The sequence below is a fragment of the Colias philodice genome, chromosome 21, assembly GCF_061535455.1.
Source record: "Colias philodice isolate Cphi_HAF_F1 chromosome 21, ilColPhil1 Martin Lab GWU primary, whole genome shotgun sequence".
In the NCBI taxonomy this organism is placed as follows: Eukaryota; Metazoa; Arthropoda; class Insecta; order Lepidoptera; family Pieridae; genus Colias; species Colias philodice.
Genome location: NC_143106.1, coordinates 4,922,600 through 4,949,469, shown reverse-complemented (window position 1 = coordinate 4,949,469; position 26,870 = coordinate 4,922,600). Strand labels below are relative to the sequence as shown.

Below are 26,870 nucleotides of genomic sequence, written 5' to 3'. Positions count from 1 at the left end.
ATTTCTTCAGGGGCGAAGGAAATAATTTTCTTTGAGCTTTGAACCTGCACTGGGGAAAAATGAGAAATTTCGAAAACGTAATTGGATTCTCGATTAATCTCGACGCCTCTCATTTCTTATGAGTACCTACGTGTTGAAGTAGAAATTCTTTAGCCTGACCTTTAGGGGTCGGTTTTTGTTGTTTTAAGTGTCTATATTTTATTCAATGAGTACATAATGTACTGATAGCTTATAGGTATTTTTCTAAGTCTTTTATTGACATTGTCGATATAGGAAGGTGTTATTCCTCTATCGAAAATGGGATGTTCTCCAAGAGGTCTACAACACTGGTCAGTATAATGAATATTATAGGTAGTATGTTTCACTTCAAACAAATCAATTGCGCAAATCAGCTATGTCATTACGAGAACCATATCTATTGAATTATTACATAAGCATATTGAATATTTATATTCCGTTATAATTAATTCGCTAATTGAATTTCTCCATTCAAATTTATTAATAACGCAGAATACCTACAACCGGTATAGCAATAGAGCATAATAATATTATTATACATCCTACTCCTATATTATCTACCCCTATCTTATAGCGACGAGCCAATGCATGAGTAAGAACTAAGAGCAAGGTATTTTAGCATTCCTCGATATATTGACGTACAGGCACACAAATAATTTTTCAATTAGAATCTTTTCTGTTAACGTTAAAATAAACTACATATTTAGCAATATTATTAGATTAAAATAAGTTAGTAATTGGAGCTGGTTTATTTTAGGTACATAAGACTATGATATATAGGAAGTCAATAACCGAATTTACCTAGCTATGCAGTGTCCCGCCGTCGCGGTCGGTTACGCTCAATAAGTTTTGCATTTATATTTGATTTTTTTTCTTACTCTCGTTTTAAAATCGTCTCAAAATAGGAGTATTTACAGAAACTAAATATTGTTAAGGAAAATTATGAATAGGCTAGAATGTTAGGCGGGATATGTTATAAGAGAAAATTTGAAATTGAAAGCAATTTGAATTATAAGTACTGAATGAAAAAACGATAACCCAACTGCGTACAATAGGTACTGAATTTTTTATCCTTTCATTTTAATAAATGTTCTCGAATATCAGCAAGTCATTGCAAGCAAATGCTCTATGGAAAAATCTAGTTAGGTTTTCACAAAATATAATAAAAAATATTACTTCTAGTGCAATCAAATTTGGGTATGGTACTAATCATAGAAATAAAACACACAGATCTCAATGTAAATATTTATTTCAAATACTATACGTGCTTATGGTAACCAATGATACAATAAGACTCTTTAACGTCAATTTCACATAACATCTATATCTTATTATATTTAGCTATAATATCACCATCTCTTGCCAACCAGTTGCCAGCATGCGAGCTTAGCCAAGTCTTTCAAAATTCTCATTCTTATCCTAAATTATCTACATAAAGAAATACACAATTTTGTGTCGTAAATGACAAGTTAATACCTAACCAACTATACACAGAGGCACACAATGCTTATGTACTATAGATACAGCTAGATATTGAATATGATATTATATATATTTATGTACAGACAACAAAAACATACACGTGACAAAATTTTCGAATCATTCAACGTCAACTATTTTATTTTTTAGTGCAATAAATTTATTACTATTGATAAATAATAATATTTAATTTATTGTGTAAAAGCCTTTTTCAATCAACTTCCAAAAATGGAGGTTCGCAATTTGCATGTTTTTAATCATCCTGATTTAAAGGTTTATCGAAAATACAATAAAATCTAGTATCTGATATACGATGACTTACAAGTTTAGCGGATTAACATTAACTCTTATACACTAGACACTGATATTTTCTATAGCCATAAACTCAACTTATGCTACAAAATTTATAACTTCTCAACCAAAACCTTGAAAACAGGATGATTGTGATGTGAACAAGGCTTTTCTTAAACATTTAGGGTACGCGCAGACATAGAGCGTTCTGCGTTCCGCGTTCTACGTTCTGCGTTCTGCGTTCTTTGTAATGTGAAGGATCTATAGCGCCGGCGCACACAGAACGCAGTTAGACCGCGGCGGTCATTCGGAACGCTTGCGTTCTCGCGTTCTCTGTACAGAATTACAAAGAACTCGCGTTCTCGCTATGGCTGGTCCGTCTTCTCCAATTGGTATCTTGTTTTTCTATTTCAGATTTTACATAGTCATGTAACTCATTGAAGCTATTTATTGACATTCGAAAATAAATATAAAATCTCTCTTCATCTTGAAGCAGCTCAGGGATAAGAATACTAAATTATCCCATATCATCTCGTTTCGTGTTGATAGAGTGTACCCAACATTTTCTACTTTTTTTTGACTCCTCTAGACTCCACAAAAGCAAGGCTTCATCTTCGGAAGATGAACTTTCGAGAGACATGTTTCACGTGCGGAGAGTCGCGAAATAGAACGCAAATGTCTTGAACGTGCTCCTGTGTGCGCTAGAACGCAGAACGCAGAACTGACGAACGCAGAACGCAGAACGCGGAACGCAGAACGCTCTCTGTCTGCGCGTACCCTTAGTGTAATAAAATTTTGACAAGTATACATTTTTGTACCTTAATACTTTGATACCGATGATTTCCTAGGCTAATACTATAGGCGGCCATCCGACCTCGCATACTGTGACCAGAGTCGGTACTTATATACTATTTATTTACAATTTTTCCAAATATTTATGTTCCGCTTTTACATGTTACAACAATTAGCTTTCCTCACGGCTGAATGCTGACATAACTTCTGAGACAAATTTCAAACTCCAACAAGATTGGAAAGCAAATTGTTTTACATGATAAAAACGGAACACATGTGAACTGAAATTACTAAAAAAATGCCATTTTTACATTTGATTATTAAATACTTGAAAAATAATCTAAGAGATGTGCCAAGCCAGAGTATTAGCTGCTCATAAAAATTACAATGTCAAGTGATTAGTATGTCAAAAGATAACATAAAAGACCTAATTATACATAACCTAGGTTTTTCCAGTATTTGTATTCATAATTGAGTTAATTTTCTACACACAACTAATAGAAACCTTAAGGCGTAAAATACTAAATTCAATTTAAAGTGAATGCAAAATTGGTTCCAACACGCTTTAGATTTTTTTTAACTATTTAGCCTCAACAATTGAGAAAAATTTCGGTCACAATAATTATTGTATAAGATACTTATATCTAAGAAGCGACTAGAACTAAAAATACAACAAAACCAATCCTGAATTGTCATAAAACTAAAATGTATTCTTCCAAGTAAATATAATACAGTAACTTATTGCTTTGAAAATCATAAAATTTCACGTAGGCCATACAAGAAAAGTCAATTATTGCTCAGTCACAAAATAAAAAAACAATGTAATATAAAGAATACACAAATTGATTAACCTATGAGCAAACATACTTTGATCTTTATATTCTACATAATTTTCATACATCCAGAAATACCAAGTAAGTATAATTTTAACTACAGTTTAAATAATGCCAAATAAAAATAAAATGAGTTTATCTGTCTTAATTAATTTAATCTTAAAAAGGAACTTATATGAAGATATTTATAAGAATCGTGAAATTGATTATCAGAACGCCCAGGTTTTATTGACATCGAAAAGTAACAAAGAAACAAATAAAATATATATCAATGCAACAGCATGCAATAAAATTGATATCTTTAACTATTTGATAATAAATAATTTTGTGCATATACAAAATGTGCTTCCAATGTTGGCACAAAATAATATATCACAATATTTGATTCAAACATTACAATTTATTTAATAGTGGTCATAAATTCAATATTTTGAATAGGCCCTGAAGGAAACGTACTTGAATTAGTGGATATAACTAAATTTACAAAAATGAAACATTAGTTAATTTATAAAAGAAAAAGTCATATTTATTATATCAAAATTTTAGAAAAATTACTTGCGATGTCCTTTTCATCAAAAATTCAGAAAAATTTTCTATATCTACTATAGTTCAAGAAGTTTTACTCCAGAGTCCATTCAAAATTTCCACCCTGTATATGATTTGTCAATATTTATATTCACTCTTAAGTATGAGAGTTAAATCATAATTAAATATCGTAATTTGCTTATTATTTTACCCATATTCAGAAATTTAGCATCTTAATGCAATACAATTACAGACAAATAATGCTTAAGAGATGCCACAAATATTTTTTATATCTCCATATATTACCCTTAAGCATAAAAATGTCTGAAATCTAATCACAATAACATGCTAAACAATTGGTTCTTTTAACCATATCAGGGTGATAATAAAATTGATATAACCACATATTTAGATACATATTATTGTTTTATAAATCCATAATCCAATGTATATTTTTCTGCAATTAATGTGTGAATTTTTATTTATTATTATATTAGTATTAAGTAGGAAATAAGAAATATCACTTAAGAACAAGTGAAAATTTTGTTTTTTACCAACATAAAAGTGATTTATTTAATATGAGAGAGTAAAACAATTAGTAAAACAATTAAAATATGAGAGAGTACAACAATTTACATACATTGAAAGTATCTCTGTGTACAGATACTTTACAATGAGGAAAAATGTAAGTATTCTGATATGTTACACACTGCATATTGTCTACTTGATGAAGTTGAATTAAATACAATGGTGTGCTTAAGTAATAATAATAATTCATACACAAAGTCCTCAATGTTAGCCAAAATTAAAATATAAAAAGTTGCCTTTATATTCCTATAGTCACACGTATAATTCGAAAATCTATCACTGGAGTAAGAAAAGATTGCCAAGTTCACACTCTCCAATTATATGAACTAAATGCTTAAATAGCAATGTTTCTCACTCCAGCAAAGGACTTTTCTTACCTACAGAAAGGGAAAACTACAGGAATATAAAGGTTGATATATATTTGTTATTTGATAGAATAAATCTGTCAGATGTTAAAACAATATTGTGAGAGGACTCTGTAAAGGAATTAAAATTCTATCTAACGTAAATTAAACTTACAGTACAATTAATTTGGTTTCACATTCATATTCACAGCACACAAACACATTGTCTTTACCACACTGTTATAACACTACAATGTGGATTTATTCCGTTTCCATTGCTGGTTCAGGCGTGGTGTCTTTGTCAGCTTTGTCAGCGGTGACGTCAGCTTTATCAGCGGTGACGTCAGCTTTCTCAGCGGTGACGTCAGCTTTCTCAGCGGTGACGTCTTTCTCAGCGTCGTTAGGTTTGTCAGCGTCAGCGGTGGAAGCGGCGTTGGTGACGTCAGGCGTGGGCGTGGACGTGGACGTGGACTCAGCCACGTCGGCCTCGGATCAGGTGGCCCGTAGCTCGACCAACTTGACATCCTTGACGTGCAAGTTGTGTTTGGACTTGGCCGCGAACTTGATGACGGCCTGCGTTGACACGAGTGGCACGTGTCGGAGATCGAGTCTGCAATTTGAAGATTTTTTTTTCAAAATTAGTATGTTAGTAATTTTTTACTGTTTATGACGACGCAAATGCGCTGCTACTTGTTGAACAAACGTTTCAATAAGGATATTTGAAATATATACAAAAAAAAAACAGCTATTACATACAGTGTTTCCTTTGTTAAAGTATCTGTAAGCATAGATATAACTAATGTACACAGGCATCTATTTGCACGAAAACCATTTGTAGCAAAATTGAGCGCGATCATATTGTTTTTTTGAAGTGAAAACTTCTTTAGCGGCGTTGGGTATAAAATCTTAAACTCGCGTCAGGACACGTGACCTGATCGAAAAAGCGTAAGACGGATGGATATCAAACATGCTCAACGTTAATAATCAATTTTTCACTTCTGCCGGCACTCCCGGAGTGCAACCCGTCTTTTTTTTATTGAAGTGAAAGCTTCTTTAGCGGCGTTGGGTATAAAATCTTAAACTCGCGTCAGGACACGTGGCCTGATCGAAAAAGCGTAAGACGGATGTTTTTTTTTAGCCCTTATATTCCATGCGTAAGACGGATACCATTCCAAAATATCAAACATGCTCAACGTTAATAATCAAGTTTTCACTTCTGCCGGCACTCCCGGAGTGCAACCCGTCTTTTTTTTTGTTCGGTATACTGTACACCGAGTTGCTCCTAATCTCATGACGTATCTCACCTTACGAGATTGGGGCAGCGCGCCAGGTGGTCGAGCGCGGCCTCGGTGAGCAGCCGGCAGCCGGCCAGCGACAGCCGCTGCAGCCCGTGGTGCGCGAGCTGCGCCGCGCCCGCGTCCGTCAGCCGCGCGCAAGAAGATGCGTCCAGCTCTACTAGCTTCGGCAATGCCTAGGGAATACGCAAACAAGAATAAAATATACAATATTTAAGATTGCATTAAAAAATATAGGTAGGTTCCTAACACAACATTTTGATCTTCAACAACGGCCCACTAACCCACTCAGGATGAGGCGTAGACGTAGATGCAAAGTAAGATAGCATGATTGAAATATCATTAGCGAAAAGAATACGACTGAAGGCTGGCTTATTAGCCATATTCCAGAGGGCAAATAACCTATCTACACATTTTTACTAATAATATCGTAATTATTTCAGTTTATTTTTGTGCAATACTTCGATAATCTCAAAAATCAACAATACAATAATCCAAACATTTCTATGTCACCAACTAACCTGTACAACATAACGCATGGCAACATCAGTGATATCCGTGCCGGGCAGCCTCAGTACCGCGAGCGCGGCCAAGCGGGACGGTTCCGTCCCGGAGCGCGCTCCACCGCCGGGTCTCGAGTTCTCCGGCGGCGCGAGGATCCCACGCAACTTGGCGTCGTCAAGGCAACGCGCGAAGGATAGGTCTAGTGACGTCAGAGGTGGGCATGCGCTGGATCGCAGAGCTAGAGCTGCTTCTGCTGGTGAACCGGCGAGGGACAGCGAGCGGAGCGCTGGCAAGCGGGCTAGTAACCTGGAATTAGAAAATGAGTATCAATGAATTTAGTATTACATTATTGAAATAAAAAAGAAGCTAGATAATCATAATATTAATACTGACTGCATATTAATGCTGACCATTGACATATTATGCATTTTAAACAAAAATAAAATAATTCTGAATCCGATTATCAATACCTCATTTTAACTTTTTAACTTATTAAAATCTAGCTATAAAGATTTGCTAAAAAATTTGATTCACATTATGAATCATAAAGTTCAAAAGATAGATAGATATAGATACCAAATCTAATCAATTCATAACTTTTAATTTAATATTTAGCATTTAGAATTACATCTTCAAGCGGAGATTGATACTATCAAAACAAAACTAACCAAGCCAACTGGCGCCTCGCTAGATGGCACCACTCGAGGCCGAGCGTGAGCGGCTGGCGACGCGCGATGCCCGCCAGCTGCGCCGCGGACACGCGCACTTGCACAAACGACATGCTGCGCCACAGTGATGGATCCATCTGAGAGATAACAATTAAATTACAATTTAATAGGTAAAAACGGAATAGTTAATGAAATTCAGAAGATTGAACACACATTAAAATATATTTTTGTTTCGATCTGCCAAAGCAGATAGCTAGCTTGTCAGTTATTTAAAAAGCTATCAGTGCAACAAAGATCACGGGACTTCAATAACATAATTGGAATTGGTCACATACATTTAATATTGTATTAGTTTTACACATGGTTATGTATGGACTAAAAGGTACTATTCTATGTTATGTATTCAAGACAAAATCTATTAACAAAAACCTCACTAAGGGCCGATTTTTCAATGCTTGGATAAAACTTATCCGTCCAATAAAGTATTACAATTTAGGGCTGATTTTTCAATGCTTGGATAGAACTTATCCGTCCAATAAAGTATTACACGATAATGTTAAAATGTCACGTAAACTGTCAAATACGGGCAATGAGAACACGTTTTTAAAATGGTAGTTTTATACATTATTCGACGAATAAGTTTTAACCAAGGATTGAAAAATCATCTCTTAAAGAACAAACTGACCGAGTACTCGGCCCACGCCTTGCAGACGAGCGCGCACGTGGCCAGCTCGTGCGGGGTCAGCTTCGCGAACACGCTGAGCATCGCGTCGCGGTCCAGCCACGGCGCGCCCACGAAGTTCGACACTGGCACCGGAGCGGGACGCACAGGGTACAGCGGTTTCTTTAGCGGCTAGAATATTATGTTTCATTTAAAAAAAATATAAAATGAGCTTAGAAATTATCAAGTTAAAAAAATGCGAACAACATATTGTGTGCCCTATCACTGATCAATATCTTGTATGCATAACTCTTAAATTAAACATTATGAAGTATTTCTAAGAGCAAGTTATTACGATTTAAATCGCCATTTATAAAGGACCTTAATTCATGACTACCGGACTTTATTATTTTTCCGATAACACTCTCTCCACAATCTCTACCCCTATTTCACGCCTAGCTTACCGGAGACTTATGTCAGATGGCAAGTTTATCTTTGAGTAGTTTTACCATTAAAGTAGTACCTTAGCCGAGTGATGAGTGAGAAGCAGAGCCAGATGAGCCCTCTGCGCCTGTTTCTTCGGCGCTTCATCTTCATCACTGGCACGACGACGTTTGTTCGCCGGCTCCCAGTCTTCACCACGCTCACCGCTTTCGCCAGCTATTTCGTTACCTTCTTCGTCGCGTTTTATCTCTGTAAAATGCAATTTAAATGTTTTTTTTTTTTTTTGAAGGAATAAATAAACAATTTACAATTGATCCTGTGTTTTATTTTTAATCAGACTTTTCATACACTTTCTACTACAAACTAACTGAAGTTCATAAGTTGCTAATTATTTTACAACACCATAAACATATTTTAAATAACACACTCCTCATGCAAAAAATATTTCACAGGAACGTTATTTCAAATAATCCATTAGTCTAACCGTGCAAGTATTACTGATGTAAGTAACTTTTTAATAAAATTATAATTCAAATAAGAAATACGAACCATCCTCAGTTTTAATGTGCACGTCTGTCTTGTTCTCGCCATCAGAGCCCGCCTCCGTCTTCACCGTCACGGGTGGAACCGGTAATTTGTTCTGAAAAAACAATTTATGAGTCCTGTTAAAATACACATTGCAGTTACTAAAATAAAATTATCCATTATAGAGTAACCGTAATGGATAATGGATTTATATATAAAATGGATGAAATTGAACCCTATAGCCTGGTTTCGTGACGGTCACAGGTCACAGGCAAATTAACATACATAACTGTATATCTTTGCCGTGTTTATAGTTTTATAAACTGTTAAGAAAGAAAGAATTTTATTAAATAACTTAAAACATAATTTTCAACACAGAGATACGAACGCTTGAAAAGAAGCTTGATTTGATTTTTTTTTAAACTCACTTGCGCATGATTCTGGCTCAGTTGACTCGCATCCGAGCTGACACTCATGCGACGCAAGTCTGATGATTTCTGTCGAGCGCGGAAGTGACGAGGCTGTAACAAACAAAATAAATTTATTTAAATGCATATTTTCTTTTGGATTTATTCGCAATAGGTCAATATATTATGTGTACAGCCGTATGGTAGTGCAAGTTTCGCGCACGATGCTATAACACACCAAGCATTGGCGCAATAGGCCACTTTATGAAATACTAGCGGTCCGCCCCGGCTTTGCCCGTGGTACATATTTCGCAATAAAAAGTACCCTATGTCCTTTCTCTGGTATCAAAATATCTCCATACCAAATTTCATGCAAATTGGTTCAGTAGTTTAGGCGTGATTGAGTAACAGACAGACAGACAGAGTTACTTTCGCATTTATAATATTAGTATGGATTAGTATGGATAATACAATAAACTCGACACCAACCTTATAATCGTGGTGCAGGCCCATAGTGGTGCAAGTTGGGCACTCCCACGAGTTGGGCAGATCTTCGTTCAATTGCCCGCCGGCCGGCACACATGTTTCATGCACAATACTATATCACACCAAGCATTTGCCATTATTATTCTTTACCAATAAACTCGATACCAACCTTATAATCGTGGTGCAGTCCCATAGTGGTGCAAGTGGGGCACTCCCACGAGTTGGGCAGATCTTCGTTCAATTGCCCGCCGGCCGGCACGCATGTTTCATGCACGATACTGTAGCATACTGAGCATTCGCGCAATAGGGAGGGACCGTTGCGACCTAAAAATAATGAGGAATAGCTATAGTATTAAATACTTTATTAAATCTTTACATTTGATAGTCTCAGAAAATGTTAAAGAAAAAAAGGCTAAAGTTATGGTTCTACCCACAGTCAAATTGATGTATATTAGTTTATATTACAAAGAAGATGTTTATTCTCCTTTATATTCTAGAATAGTTACATTTTTTTCAAAAATTATTTAAAGATAAGAGTGAAAATTAATAAATACCGGAGTTTCCTTTAGCCTGCGGAGCAACAGGTGTTTGCATCCATCCGTCCAAATGGCAAACGGCACACGAAGCTGTCACTGGCAGCATTGGCTGAAAAAAGAAATTTAGTTCAATTAAATATTAATATAATAGGCATGACGAAAGATTTTGAAATCCTCTTCCATAATGTGTGTATACGTTTACAATACAAGAAAAACCCTATATTTCGGTAATATACTTAAATTTAACGAAGATAAAAGCCATTTTCCAAAAAATATTTATTAACTGTGCCAAAACAGCTCGCAGGTGTCATGGCGTAGGCGTGACGTCACACTTTGGTAAATACGTAATTATTTGTACGCATTGCGAAGAAAATTAAAAAAATATTTATTTGATATGTGTTATAGAAACGAATTTCAAAGTTTATAAGTGGTGTGCAGTATTGCAGTGTGAATCCACATAAAAATAATGCTCAAAAATGTGTTAGTAATTATTTTATGCGAGAAAATAATAAGAAATGATTGTATAAAGTTGGCGCGGAGAACCCCGAACCATGTATTCGTGAATTCGCAATTATATTTCTGTTCTGAGTCGATAAAGCATACGTGAAACAATAGAAAATAAATAAAAATGCGTATTCTCAACATATTCATAACAACAAAAAACATCTGACGTGAGTTGTTTACTTAAGCGTGACGTCACGCGTGTTTTAGTCAAAATGGCCAACTGCAGTATTTCAATGTTTTATTTTATTGATAATCTCATTAATCTTAATGTTTTTAAGATTTCTAAGTCACTATATGTAATTTATCTATTATACATTTTCCCTTAAAAACACTAATACGATCATTTATGGATACTGTCGTCATGCCTATTGTCTTGATAAAAAAACCCTCGGAGCCTAGACCAGTCTAATCTGATTTTGCTAATAAAATATGTTTTTCAAAAGCATTTGGTCATTTGGTCATCATCATTTTGTTTCTGGTGCAAATAAAGTATTTATTCATTCATTCATTCATTCATCTGTTGCTTAAATTTTGGCAATTAATTTAATGGCCATCAAAATTTTTCAATAGTACATATTATCAAAACTATTGGAATCTCAACATATGTTCAGTAAAACAATGAAATCTAACAATTAATGTTGTGATCAAACTAACCTGCAAGCACTGGCGCATAACGCAAGTCTGTTTGGCTCGCCCCAGACCTCCGAACTTGACCATGTCGTGGCAGAACACGCATTCGCCGCAATCTGTACGCTGGCAAGCTTCGCATTTCTTGCATCTGAAAATAATCAATATTATAAAAATAACTAAATTAAAAACAACCGACTTCAAAAACAGAAAAGTAAAAAATAAAACAGATTTGATATTGTTAATTACTACATATTATTTAGATGTGCTATTTACTAAAAAGGTTTGATGACGGTGCACGGGCTTAATACTAAGTGCTTAGTTTTTTCACCTTGTGCGTCGTCGCCTTGGTGCGTTGTTGGCGTGTTCAGGGCGCGGTCTGGCGGCCCCGCCCCGGTGCCCGCCCCGACCACCGCGTCCGCTCCACTGCCGTATACGCTCACCGCTTGATGCTTCGTCTGGTCCTGGATAATATTGAAGTGAAAACTTCTTTAGCGGCGTTGGGTATAAAATCTTAAACTCGCGTCAGGACCCGGCCTGATCGAAAAAGCGTAAGACGGATACCATTCCAAAATATCAAACATGCTGAACGTTATAATCAAGTTTTCACTTCTGCCGGCACTCCCGGAGTGCAACCCGTATTTTTTTTTCAATTTAATAAAGATTCGTCTGGTCCTAGATAATATGTAAAAATAAAAAAAAACATTTACACTTGGAAAGGCGAAAAATCAAGGGAAATTCGAATAAAGTATAAATAAAATTACTATCGTCAGTGCAGTCGTGCAGTTAGACCATACACAGCGCTTTTTTCTTAGAGGTAAATTCTTTTGACCGTCTCCTAGCCTAGCTATCAAGTAACATTAAATAGCATCATTAAATAGCGAGATTGTAGAGTATTTATTAAGGAAATTGCGACTTTGTTGATACTAAACATAAAGTTTTTGCTTTTATGACTTTTAAGAATTGGAAATACTTCAAATAAAGCGCCAATACATTACAAGTTAAGAAATAGCACAGATACCTATTTCTTAATGCGTCAGTCCTCGGATCACAGACACAATAGAAAATCTATTGTGTCTCGGCCCGATCGGGCCGCTCGGTGGTCAATGGGTTAATCAACATTATCGCTTCATTTTACCTATTCACTGAAGCCAAAAAGCTTTAAAAAAAAATTGGTTGTCTGTAAAGTCGGTTTACTGACGATAGTTGAACGTGACAACGTCCGATTGTGCTTCTTTGTCGCTCGTTCCGCGCTCTCGCTTGCACTTCAATCCTAACGGAACGCCTCAGAGCGAGGTAACGCCGCATGAGTCATGTTTTTTCATGCGTGCAGCCGGCTATCGAATTATAAGACGTTGTCACGTCAATAATTAATATATAAAATGAATTACCTTTCAACACAGGTTGCCCAGTGACAGCCAAGTTCTGTTTATCATGACGATGCTGTTCGACCAACGTGCGCACATCACGAACAAGCGCTATCGGGTCCGTTAATAGTTCTGGCACGGATTTGCGCGCCGCTGGTAGCTGGTGTAAATACACCACTATGGCCTGGAAAGTGTTTTGTTCAGGTTATAATTTTGAAATCGCAATTATTTTTAATATAATCATATTAGCAGCTAACTCAAAAATATGACTGGGATTTCAGAAATCAATTCGATGTTTTTTTATTGTCTTTGATATATTTTAAGGTCGAAAGGCAATTAACGAATTTAAGCAACATTACACAAAAGGCATTCATTTTCGTGTGTAGCTGCAATAACAGCGAACAGCTTTGAATAAAATGAACCAATCGCGGGAAGTAAACCGCAACTAAAAAACCACCTGTGTAAATAAAAAACATAGAAAAAACCCACACGATGATTTACACTCCCACAAGACTTACTTCCCGCGCTACGATGCGTGATGCGATCTCATTATACCATCATCCTATACATTTCCCTACATCATGTAAAGGTCATCGTAGAACTTGTAACATTCCACAAATGCCTTATATTTGTGACCTTTATTTCCCATATCCATACTTAATATTATAAATGCGGAAGTAACTCTGTCTGTCTGTCTGTTACTCAATCACGCCTAAACTACTGAACCAATTTTCATGAAATTTGGTATGGAGATATTTTGAAACCCGAGAAAGGACATAGGCTACTTTCTATCCCGGGAAAATGACGCAATCCCGGTAATCCCACGGGAACGGGAACTATGCGGGTTTTTCTTTGACTGCGCTGGCGAAGCCTCGGGCGGAAACCTAGTTTCCCATATATAATACTAGCTTTCCGCCCGCGGCTTCGCCCGCGTTTTCAAAGAAAAACCTGTTCCCGTAGGATTTCCGGGATAAACCTATCCTATGTCCTTTCTCGGGTATAAAAATATATCTATACCAAATTTCATGCAAATTGGTTCAGTAGTTAAGGCGTGATTGAGTAACAGACAGACAGACAGAGTTACTTTCGCATTTATAATATTATAGTATGGATATACCTTGAGTCCGTGCAGCTCGTTCTGCGTGAGGTGCACGTGTTCCTTGGGCGCGGCGGGCGCGGTGGCGGCGCTCTGCCCCTCGGGCGCGAGGTGCGAGCGGCCCAGCAGCGCGCCCACGTACCGGTCCAGCACGTACCACAGCATCTCCGTGAAGAACGGGTAGCGGAACTTTTGCGGCACCTGTTGAGTGTACTGTGTTAGGACGCGTCATGTGACGAATGCATACAATCTACATGATAGGCGTATTTCGCATATTTGTGACAGATTATTCGTTTTATTTATTAACGTGATAACGTTTTTAAAATCGTTTTAGTCGGGTGACATGTTCAGAAACTTGTGTCACACCAAAACCTCACGAGCGCGATCGCAGGTATAACGAGAGAGAGACGGACCGATCTCCCGTCTCATCTCGAGCGCTGCCACCAATAAGACGTTATCACGTAAACATCTCGATCGTAAATCTACTTTACAAACAACCAATTTTTTTAAGTTTTAATATAACTCAGGCCCTGGAACCACAGACACAATAGCTATTGTGTCTGGGACCGATCGGGCCGCTTGGGGCTCAATGGGATAAAACTTAAAAGCATTTCTAAACAAAGTCCGAATGAATGCATAAATATTAAATACACATTTGAGTTGGACTTTGTTATGTTGACGCTACTTCACACAACAAAATGTCTCAGTTTTCTTTCAACTAGTATTTCAAGAGATTTCCACTCCATGTGGCTGACGCGACGTTGCCACTCCGTGCGACTTACAAGTCACGAAAGTGTGCGCATAACGTGCATATTACGTGGACAATAGGCCTTTGTTTTACGACCATAAGTTTAACGAAGTCGCACAAATCGAGATGTTTGTTGTCATCTCACTGCTGTTTAAAAGGTAAAATATTTTATACATATTAAAAGTAAGATTAAGTAAGTCCCTATATTCAATATTGCTTTTGCGTGTATAAGCGTAATATAAAAAGCTTTTAATAAAATCAAATACCTTGGTAACATCCTCAACTTGCGCGATTTTCAGCTGCTTCTCAATACCAAACTGATGCAGGAAGTTTCCACCAAACACGAGTGAGTCGCTTGGAGTGTACACCGCGTGAATCCAACCAGTCGGGATGAAGAATGTGTGACCGGCTTGCAACTGAAATGATTTAATATAGGAGTATTACTTATAAGTTTGTTTTTTTCCTCTTTAACAGTTCTATTTTAGTTTCTCTCACCGGCTTCTACTGATGGGAATGAATTATCTCAGATATTTTTATATTGTTTCCTTTTGAAACACCACTTATATCAGTTTAAGTGATTTGCTAAGAATGGTCAGGACATAGTATTAAGGAAATTTAAGTAAACAAGCTCTTTAATTATTTTATTAGAGACACACAATTTTAATTGTGATAAAAAGATACATACATGGACTCTAATACATTTCTCGACAGTGTCACCAAAGAACACATCAGACTGCTTGCCAGATAGAACCCACTTTTCATATAGCTGCAAATTCCGCTCTGTTGGTGGTATGAGCCAGAATACCTTAGCTCCTGAAAATTTTCAATGCAAATTGAATATTATATGATACACACTTTATTGTACACCAATTTAAGAACAAAATAGGCCTATACAAACATTATTTATGTATAACAATGGTGTATGGAAGGCAGCCTTATTGCTGGCACCAAGATCTTCCAGGCAAAGGTGTTTTATTATATTGTTTATATTTATATTGTTATATAATATTTTATAACTTAATATTAGCTACTTATTAAATCTAAATTTAGAATTAAATATCAAAATAAGTTCGCTTTTCAAATACTTTATACAGAGAGTAATAAAATAGTTGAAAAACATAATATGTATATTATTTACCTCGCAAGATATGGTACCAAACGGAAGTGCCACCAAAGTCAATGTGAAAATCTGTGTAACATCCCTTCACTGACATCAGACAGTACTTTTGCACTTTTGGATACATCATGTCATCTAGCGCATTTGTCGACTCGGTCTGAAATTCAAACAGGTAAGTGTTATTTAATTTTATTATTTATTTCTCAAGAGTTTGATATTCTCAGTAAGTATTTCGAATGTATATAATATATGTTCTAGAAAATGTAGTCGATAAAGTCAGAAAATGATTTCAAAATTTCATTTTCATCATGTAGAGATACATGAGCCAAAAATTGTTATATTATCTTAAGACAAGGAGATACAATGATCTTCCACTACATGTTATTAATATGGAGTATTCTCATATATGATAAAATAGATTTTAGAATTTGCAATCAGCACTAGTATTCGGCAATTATAAGTTACATGAACCATTAGCTTATAGACAAAAAGCCAAAACTTATACCAAAATTATAAGTCTTACCCTAAATTTATAAAGAAAATCTATTAAATATATACCTGTTGGTCCTTCAAGTGCCTCGGCCACACGGTCTCGACCCAGTCAATCATGCGCACGATGCGCGGAGCCTGCACGTAGTTCTCTAGCCTTGTGTGCGAGAACTCTAGCGAAATGACGTTCAGAAGTCTCTCCTTGTTCGCATCGTCGTAGTAACGCTGCCAATCCTGGAATAATAAGGAAAGGATTTGAAAAAGTGGTCGGCTTTTGAGTGTTTGATGGTATTTTTATTAATTTATTAATTATTTGTATATTGCATAAGCTGATTTCAAATGTAATATATCTTTAAGAATCATATAGGTAGTCTTTAAGAAATTTTAGTAAGAAACGATAGAAACTCCTATTAAATTGCGTTGTGGCATTCAAATTAATGGAATTTAGAGAGAGAATTGCCCTAGAACCTTTAAAGAGCATGCGCAAAGATAGCATAACTTCTCCCGGAAGTCAAAAATTGGCGCCCAAAGCATCTTGCCAACATACGAACGCGACTGTTCGAAAGCCGCGCGAGTATACAGCAAATATTTTCAAATCAATTCCACATCCAACTTTTTATCAACCGTAAAACGTTTTATTTATCCTTTTCCTGTTAAATAACACGTTGAAGCTTACCTTCATAGTCATTTCGATATTCTTCTGCGTGTTTACATCCATGACGTCGAGAACCCGCCTAGAGCCGACGCACATGCGCACATCGTTCACTGTAAAGTTGCTGGTCGGCACTCTGCGGAGAGATATGAATGTGAGACCACGTCGCTGTTGGAGCGAAAAACTTCATTGTTTGCACCGCGCCATGAAATTAAGTACATCACGAATGAACGGTTATTAAAACAATCTTTGTCTTTCGCGTTTAATGTATTCAAAATAGATTGCTTGAATCGATATAGATGGGTTGGCTTTTGAATGTAATGAATTAATTAATTTATATTTTAAAAGTTCGTATTTTTACATTCACGACATAATTTTTTGCTTGTACATATTATGAAGGCAACACCCATGAACGCAATATTACGTAATTCAAACAGACAAATTTTCCGTAGGTTTCAAGAAAAGGGTAAAAATAGTCCCAACAAGGTCCCAACATTTTGTTATACATAAAAAGCGTTTTAATCAGTGATCACAAAGACGACGCGAGGAAAAATCTTTACATGTCCTTATACGCCAAGAAAATAATGGCTTACTTTCCTGTAAGACATTTTAACAAAGCTTCCATAAATTGGTTATTCCTTTGACGCAATACATACAACGTACCTATAAATGACTTATAATTTTTAATGACTTGTTTACTTAGATACATTTCAATAAAAGCAGAAAGAGTTATGACGTAATGGTAAATATTCTACAGGTGCGCGGTTGCACACACCGCTACATAGTACGTAGGTACATATCGATCGCATTGACGAATTGAGAGCTAGACATATATGACTAGTTGCATACTACCTGACCGTGATATTGTCACTCCTAGCTTTTGCTGGGCGTGACGCGCTAAGAGCGAAAAAATCTATTAGAAACTTCGCGTTAATAATAATTATCAAATGTGCATGGGCGGTGGTAGCGCTTACCATCAGGCGACCCAAAAGCTTCTTTAAATAATATAATGTTTTAGTTATAGCTCAAATGTATGATATGAAATATTTTTACAAGGACATTCTAATATTACAGTTATCTCAGAAATGGAAACTAAGTCGCAGTCGTAAAGTTCCGTGTATTATTTCCATAGAGACAGCTCGATTTCAACGTACCTTGGCTTTGTTACGCCACACAAAAAGGAGATATTCTATCCTATAGTTACAGATCGCATAGTTTCTAAAGAAACTCAAGTCAGAGCCGATCAATCCTTTTAATGAAGCTATTATAAGTACATACTGAGTAGTTTCTTCAGTCATAAATAAAAACGCAATTAAAATACAGATTATGTAAAGTTCCACATATTGTTTGCAACTAAGTAATGCTGCTGAATATTACGTATATCTTTCAAATTTCAATTTTTAAACATTTGTGCTATTGCTAACTTGCATTTTAATTTTACGAAGATAAGAAATTTAAACAGGTTTTATCTTGAATTCTCGTAAACTATCGATTATTTCAACTACTAGATAGGAAGACTCAATTAGCGAGCAAAATAGACTTTAATCGGTATAGACCCCGCCCTCAGTTCCTTATTTCTCGGAATAAAAATACAGTCATGAAATGCGAGATAATAATGTACGTCTTCGTCGGGAGTCTTCAAACTAACAAAACTAAAAACTAAACAAAAGATCTATTATTTTTTATACTTTTAGTTTTTTTAATTATTTTGCTTCAAAAAATATTATATTAAACAGGACTCGAGTGACGATTTGTAAAAGAGACAATAATTTAAGTATCTACTAACTAAACTTAAAGAGTTTTCCTAACAAAAACTGAGCTTTTAAAATTATTAATTATCTTCACGACATTTTCGTTGAATGCTACACTGAAAACGAGGATAATAATATACATATATTCTGAAAATCCCTTTACGTTAAATAAATTCAACCTACAACAAACAAAAATCACAGCTGACAGTGCATTTGGGTGTGCATCAACATTTTATTATCTGTGACGAATTGTCGGATATTATTTCAGATGTCAGAGTTCAGAGCGTTGGCCGTGGATGTTCTGTGGGCGGGCGGGAGGCTGCTGTTCCAGCTACCATACACCCGCTTCTACCCACATTTGATTGGATAATTGCATCACGATTCTGGGAAGAGTGGAAAGCTCACAAATAAACTCGTGCATATATTACTCGGAAATGTAAAGCTGAATTTAATCAATACAGCTTTATTATGCTACTTTATTTTATTTCTAACTTTATTTTCATTCATTATTTTCATTCATTCATTCATTCATTTATTTTATATTGAATATTTAATTTACAATGTTTATCACAATATATGACGTGACAAAAGCAAACAATGCTTTGAATCATAATCGTAGTTCAAACTCGGATTTAGTGGAACCTACATATTATAAAACAAGATTAGTGCGTGCTACTAAATTTTTGAAAGGCGCGAGAAAATACACCGTCTGCGTCGACGTGAGAAAACGCGATCTCTAGCTATAAATTATATTGAACTTTAAGAAATTACTACGATATAATCTTGATACAATCAACCACCAAGCTCCAAATTATTAATCCGAGCTAACAGAAATATTTAAAACCAGTCGAGAAATTATTATACACTATTTATTTTACATGTAAACAAAAACGATTGGTCTCGAACCGCCAGTGAAGGGAAGCGATAAAAACATCCATTTTACAGTCGACCTACCAAGTGTACAATAAGCAACGTGGGTTTATAGCGCTCGCTCTTTATCGATAAGCCGCTTATCAAATCAAATAATTTTATAAATCGAAATGTTCCTACACGATTGATGAAATTATACTTCAAATTCAATTGTAGAACGATAACCGCGTTCTGTGATAGAGCAGATAATTTCAACTCTACTACAGACTTATTAGTTGTAACCACTACCTATTCGTGGTTTTAAACGGAAAATTGTGTATAATGCTTTATTTATTATCTAATTTGGTTAACAACAATTCGAATGTATCCTTAACAGTAAAGTATACTTCTTCGGCATTAATTAACACATGTATGCAATGTATCAAAAGTTGATCAAATTGCGCGAATCGTAAACCTTCATCCATAAACATATTATCTTTTATGATTTATCCTTACAATTGAAATTCTTAAAGATTTGTGAGCGATAAGGCACGATTCCCGCTACAATTTCTACACTGCTTCGTCAATGACAAGAGTTGCTTTCAAATCATCGCAAAATATCGCAACAAGTTAAATTGTTCTGAACTTCGTTTATCTCAGTGCTGTAATTTAATTATTATGTGTTGAATTTGTATAGAAATTGTTAAACAAAGTTCAGATTAATATAGAGTTTCAAATCAAAAGAACATAATATCAATTTTGGGATACCATCCCTTTTTTTTTTTAATAATCAAGAATCAAGATGCGTGTTGCAACCCTACTTAAATTTTGAGAAACATCTTTCAAAGGTCAAAAAGTGGTAATGAAATAAAGAATTGAATTATTTCGCTGAGGGTCCCATTTGCAAGTATTGCAATGCTTACCTATTTATGTTATTCGCTTTTAAAATATGTTTATTCGATTCTGTTAACTGCTAAAAAGTTACATAATCGTATCCGAGCCACGTCACATGAAATGTATTATGTCAACCACACGTGTCTACGATGCCCTACGAGTTTCCAAAATTAGTACGCACTATATAAAATCACGTGATTTCAACAAACGTTTTTCAGTCAGAAAAAACACCTCCATTGCTTAAAGAATTCATTATTTGTACTTAATTATACATATACTTCCACCTTTTAAAAGGACCTGTATTGCTGTAAAAGGAAACAATTATTGACTGAAAGTCCCTCTTATACTTTTACATAGCTTTAGTCTTTACTATTTTTGATTCTAGTTTTAGATTCAGTTATCGACTCCTAAATTAATGAGAATAAATACATTGTTTATCGATTAAAATAAATCGATTGACTTGAAGATGAAGTTTCAAGAATGATTTGCTGACAAACAGTAGAGTTCATTAATAAACATAAAAATCCTTCAAGCTGTGGTACAAATTGCGTTTAGGTTAAACATATAAAACTCTTTTATCTCTTTTAACCAATATACTACAATATACTACAGTATATTGAATTTTGTACTAGCACCCATTCCCGACCCTTGTAAATTAGAATACAGGAAATGGGGGGTGGGGGCTGGTTACCTACTTACCAGTGAACTCTAGGTCTTTTAGGTTATCTATTCCTAGGTAATTGTTTGTTTTACATTATTTTTACTCATCACCTCAATAATATCTACTATTATAAATAAAGTGCAGCAATGTGAACCCATTATTTTTATAAAATTGTTATAGGTAAAGAGATTTGAGTGCAACAGTTCATTTCATTTTTTTTTTCAAATTATACACTTAAATTTTCATTATATAAAGCATAGCAAGACAAAACACATGGTGGACCAATAAACATCTATACTAATATTATAAAGATGAAGATTTTGTTTGTTTGAACGCGCTAATCTCAGGAACTAATGGTCCGATTTGAAAAAAACTTTCAGTATTCGATAGCCCATTTATCGTGGCATCATCACGCTAAGACCAACTGCAGGAGCGGAGCACTGGGAACAGCTAGTTTATGGATAAGTGTCAGTTTGGCAGCACGAAATACGATACGAGTGTGGTAGCCAAGGTGGTAGGTAGCTTTTAAATATGTCACATGTCACACAAAGCAAGAAAGTTTTATTTACTTGACCTAATTTATTTTTCATGTTGCATACGTACCTAATTCAAAATTTTATTTGTATTATTGAGGTTAAAATGAGAAACAAATGTATACCAAACAAGACTCGCGAGTAATAATATCGGGCAATAGTAGGCTTAATATAATCCCTCCCTTATTTACTCTACGTACATCGTACGTGACTACAAATTAATAAGGTGATTACAAAAAATACTTCCTCTGTAGCATTCAAATAAGGATGACTATGAATACAAAACCAGCTTGTCAACTTTCTACTTTAATTGTTCCTAAATAAATATCTAATCTAAACATTATTACAATACATATAGTAACTCCTAGTCCTATACATACAAACTATACACAACTATGTATTGAAGTGCAAAAGTAACTATCAGCTCTTGTTTTCAAAATTATAAGAAATTTTTTTAGGAATAAGAGATAGCGAGAGAAATAATAGATGCACATTTTTGGAGTTATTACTGTATAAAAATTAAATAAGAAACAGTACATGGATAGTTGAGAGAGGTGGTTTTGACTTAAGTACAAACATTTTCAAATAAATGACTTTTCAAATGAGTTATGTAATCTGCATTGTGCGAGAGGATATATTTTAGTTTTGATATAATCTTATTTGATATATGACTTTTAATAGAAAGTTTAAGCCAAAAGCTGTACTTAGTTAATTAAAATCTTAAGACGATAATATTATAAAAATAATAAGTATAAAATGTTAAGATATATATGAGTTAGAAACAATATAATTAATAAAAACAGGAAACAAATTTCAACATAGGCTAATAATTTACGTAGTTACCTACACGTTTAATTTTCTTTTTTCATACACGAATAAAAAGAAAACGTCATTTAAAAATATCATTATTTTAAGGTTAAATTGGGAAAAATATTTGAATATTATAAAAATTCCACTCGAAAGAGAGAAGAAAAATATTAGAAATTACAAATAAAGGACCTATAACGGTTCAATTGATCAATTCATGGCACAGTACAGTTTTATTACAAGTGTTCAAACTCCAACTTTCTTAGTGTTAAATAGAACGTAACAAGAAGCTTAACGTTTTGGTAAACTTTAAACTGTAGTTATAGTTTTAAAAATAAACAGTGGATACATTCGTCGACACGAAATAACGTGCAACAGAAATTTAATATTAAAAGAATTAATAGCCAGAAGGCTAATTATCCTATTTGATTGAATCATTTCTGAAGTATTTATAATCGTTGCAACCAGTTAATAGATTTAGTAAATTAAGTATGCAATCAGTCATGCATATGTATCCATGCCTACTAAGGGAATGTGTCAGGTTGTTTTAAATCAATACTAATGTTTTAACTTTTAGAGTGGCTTGTTTATGGTAACTGGTAAGTTATCACTTAAACATATTTTTTTTTGTTTATATCGAATGTTTGAGTAGTAGGTTGGAAATTAAGGAACGATATAACTATATAAGTATAGCTATAATAATATATTACTATTTCCGTCGTACGTGGGAGGAATTAGAGGGCCTATAATAGGTTAGATTTCAATAATATAATAGGTACTAGGTATTAGGTAGGTATGCAAAAAATAATATGTTCTCTTCTTATACCTTTTTGAATTCAGCTTGACTTAGTAACATGGCATCTATATGACAAGGTAAAACGTGTATTTTATTTTACCACATAGAGTGATGACTATGCAATATGCACAAAGCGAAAAGTAAACCGGTTTATTTATGCAAAATACAAAAGGGGAAAAAAATATCACTATATTTTTTTTCTTCTGGATACTAGGTACATTTGAAGAACCTAGCTAATATAGCATAAACTAAAAACTTTTTTTCATCTTCAACTTCGCAAGAATTTTAACAATTATTTTATAATTATATTTGTGATTAGTAAATTGCGATTTGCGACGAATTAATAATGGTGGGAACTGGGAACCATTGTCGTCTATAGTTACCTACTATAGACGACAATGGTTCCCTAAAATATTAAATCTTTTGTTACTTTCACTCAAATATCACCGAGATGTAATTGAGTCAAAGCTACGGATTTAAAACGAAAGGGTAGAGATACCTTACAAATAAGTTTGTTCGTTCGTTGTTGATGGGTCGGTTGTGTAATTACAAAATTCTCTTAAATTAATTAATGTTTTAATTTACATAAGGGCAATGATCAAGAGATAATAACATAAGCTTGACACACCTATTCATTAAATTGAAAAGTTAATAATAAAAATCAAAGCTACCAAATACTATTAAACATAATGTTAATTAAAGTTGCATCTAATGCCACTTCAATGTTATTCGCGCACAGATTGACGCCTTTATATGAATAACTTCGAGACTTAATACCTGAAGCTTCTGAACTTCATTTGAAGCTCAGCATAATAATACTTAATACATATTTAATAATGGTTCTACTCTGATGTAATTTCTAAGCTCACTGTTACCTACAGTAACGTTTTAATTGCGTGCTTTATTTATAAAATCTAAACTATGAATGTTGTTGTAATGTATGAAGTTTAAATTGGAGAATTAAGTTTATTCTTGAGTAGACGGCAGGTTAAGGAATAAGCTTAAAAATTAAAATAATAGTATTTGCGTGGTAATTTTACTGACTGAACCTCTGTTATCGGCTTAATTTGGCAGATTAACAAGAACCGGTGTCATTTCTTTTTACGTGATGACACTGACAGTTCGTACTATGACACACTTCAGACGGATGTTGTCAATTGTCATTACACTCATAACATTTGCGTCAGCGCAAAATATCAAATCCAAAAGGTTTATCATGTAAGCAATATGTAATAGCAAAGAGTCAGCATTAAGTCTGCGCTAACTTCAAACAGTCAGTTGTTGAAATTAATACATACCATTGTGCAACAACATTAATAAATAACAGTAGCTTAAAATGTATTATTAAATAGTGAATACATTCTGCAATCCATCTAAAATAGTTATAATAGTACATAATATGAAATTTGTTTAATGAAATGATTTTATTTCTTTATTATTACATTCTGTGTAGAGTTTTTATTGATTATATAAAGTAGTTAATAATTATTACAATAGGGAAGGACTGTACAAATATACAACAAATATACAATTGCAACAAAACAACATAATCCATTCAACGTAAATTCATAAAAAAATAATTTTAAATTGTAAATGTAGTTGTTGTATCAAGCATTGACACTAACGGCAAATGCTTAAACATATTGATCAAATTATTTATTACAAATACAGTCATAGTTTTATATAAGTATTAGAAGATTTCAGTAATAATCAAAGTACTTGTATAATCAAGCACTTACCTCAATCCCAAGCCAGCTTTGTCTTTGAAGAGAAGAGGCGTTACAAATCCATTCTTCTGTAGGTATGATATAGTGAGATCAGTCCCTTGCATATCCAATACAGCCCCGGAATGCTCAAACCTCGCGCTCTCCAGCTTGTCAGCGAGGGAGAAACCTCTTCCACCTTCAGCTTCATCGTCTCCCAGCGCCCACTCATCGGAATAGAGCTTACGCTGCTTGCGTTCCCGCTAATTAGAAAATTATAAAGGTTATAATAGCATTATTTCTGTTAGCAAAGTTCCCTAAAATACCGCTTCTCAATTTGTACTGTTATAAATTATGGAAAAATATATGGCTGTCTTATGAATATCCATAAAATTACTTTTTCACTATCCTTACTTCTAATATCTCAATATATCATATAGTATTATCCATTTTATATCTTACATAAGAATAAATTATATGTTTAATCATTTTGTATACTAATTTTACTATTTCATTGTAGCCTTGTAAGGTTGCGAGTGATTGATTTATCATCGCTCACTATTTTTTAAGAACTCTACATTTTTCTCTTTGACATAGAACCAAATATAAGTGTTACAGATTATTAGTTATAACAACAACAACAAACACAATTTTCGAAATTCAGGAGTGAATACCTACCCCTAATCACAGCAAACCAAGAGCAAGCTGGTATTTGGGAAAGTACTATTGAAGTACATATTAAGTAAGTATATATTTTTTTTATAACTGGGAATTTTGAATTGAATAAGAACAATTTAAATTTATTAATTAAATCCAAGTTCCGTTTTTGTTTTTTATTTTCCAGAAAGAATAAGAATATAGGTATGCCATTTAAAATCATTTATTATTCTCTTATAACAGAAATATTTGAGTTACATTGTAAAACTGGATTATTGTAGAGACAATCATGTAGGTAACATTTTTAAAGGCAACCCAAGGCCAATTGTTCAAGTGTAAATGCATATAATGCTTCTTGATAGAGGATCGTGTAGCAATATAAACTTTCATTCCAAAGGCACTGCGCCTTAGTAAATAACAAAGAGTTTATTCATGCGGTAAACACGTACTATAAAATTGTGATCCGTCAATCCGTCATCGCCATATAATTGGTACAATGTTTTCGTTAATTGTCTTGCGACCGATATATAATTGTTCCGAAGAGGATTATTTATATTTAACTTTTAAGTAATAAACTAGATTTCGAGCGGAATCATAGTTAAGAGTTCGGACTCGACGTGTGGTCGCACGGCGCACGCCCCAGGCCGCCTGCCCTCCGCTAAAAGCGGGAGGGAAACGCCTTCGTCCCTACCAGATGCCTGCTAGGTATGCTTCGACGACGACGTCTCTGCCGCTCGCCGCATATCGCTCCTTGTCATAGTCGCAGTACTGCGATCTCCGAAACTATTATAGATTTTGACACCTCTTCGCATGCGCGAATACATACGGCCGCCGCGTTTTAAACTTGCGGCGTGATCTCAAAAAACTCCGAACGATGACACAAGCAAAATATTTAGAATTTTGTGTAATCTCTAAATATAACAACATCTAACTTATTCCTATGACTTACATAAATCGATACACGATGCAGCGATGCACCATTTCATGTTTACGTGATCCCAGATAAAGCCACCATGGCGTCACCCGGGACTAAATACGTAAAAATTTAACAATAAACACTCACCAGCTGCCTTTGAACTTGTTTCTTATTATTCGGCAGTGTTTCCGACATGTTTCTGTAAGTCAGAAACACTGCACCACAAAATGAACACTATTTTACGTAAATATTTTACACGGAGCACGAGAAAAAGTAACGCAATCCACCATTTGCCACACACGACACT

General features: G+C 34.7%; 1 protein-coding gene across 1 annotated transcript; it reads right to left on the bottom strand.

The window, feature by feature from the left end:
• Window positions 1–4,236: 4,236 nt before the first annotated feature.
• Kdm2 (Lysine demethylase 2) lies at window positions 4,237–26,870 on the bottom strand. The gene is made up of 21 exons (XM_089709137.1): window positions 26,711–26,870; window positions 25,027–25,253; window positions 17,021–17,132; window positions 16,414–16,578; window positions 15,877–16,012; window positions 15,424–15,551; window positions 15,005–15,154; window positions 14,012–14,191; window positions 12,919–13,078; window positions 11,859–11,991; window positions 11,555–11,678; window positions 10,415–10,505; window positions 10,030–10,184; window positions 9,396–9,488; window positions 8,992–9,082; window positions 8,522–8,691; window positions 8,023–8,190; window positions 7,338–7,474; window positions 6,687–6,975; window positions 6,175–6,341; window positions 4,237–5,480 (listed from the first exon to the last, which is right to left on the bottom strand). The coding sequence occupies exons 1-21, from the start codon at window positions 26,756–26,758 to the stop codon at window positions 5,363–5,365; spliced, it is 3,042 nt and encodes a 1,013-aa protein (XP_089565263.1). The 5' UTR covers window positions 26,759–26,870; the 3' UTR covers window positions 4,237–5,362.

Bases quoted from the DNA above. Each gene is read 5' to 3' on its own strand.
- Kdm2 (XM_089709137.1), bottom strand. From the start codon at position 26,758: ATGTCGGAAACACTGCCGAATAATAAGAAACAAGTTCAAAGGCAGCTG. The intron at 16,579-17,020 runs GTAAGCTTCAAC...TTATTATTCCAG, and splicing joins ATATCGAAATGACTATGAAG to GATTGGCAGCGTTACTACGA. The intron at 8,692-8,991 runs GTTCGTATTTCT...TGCATTTTACAG, and splicing joins GCACATTAAAACTGAGGATG to AGATAAAACGCGACGAAGAA.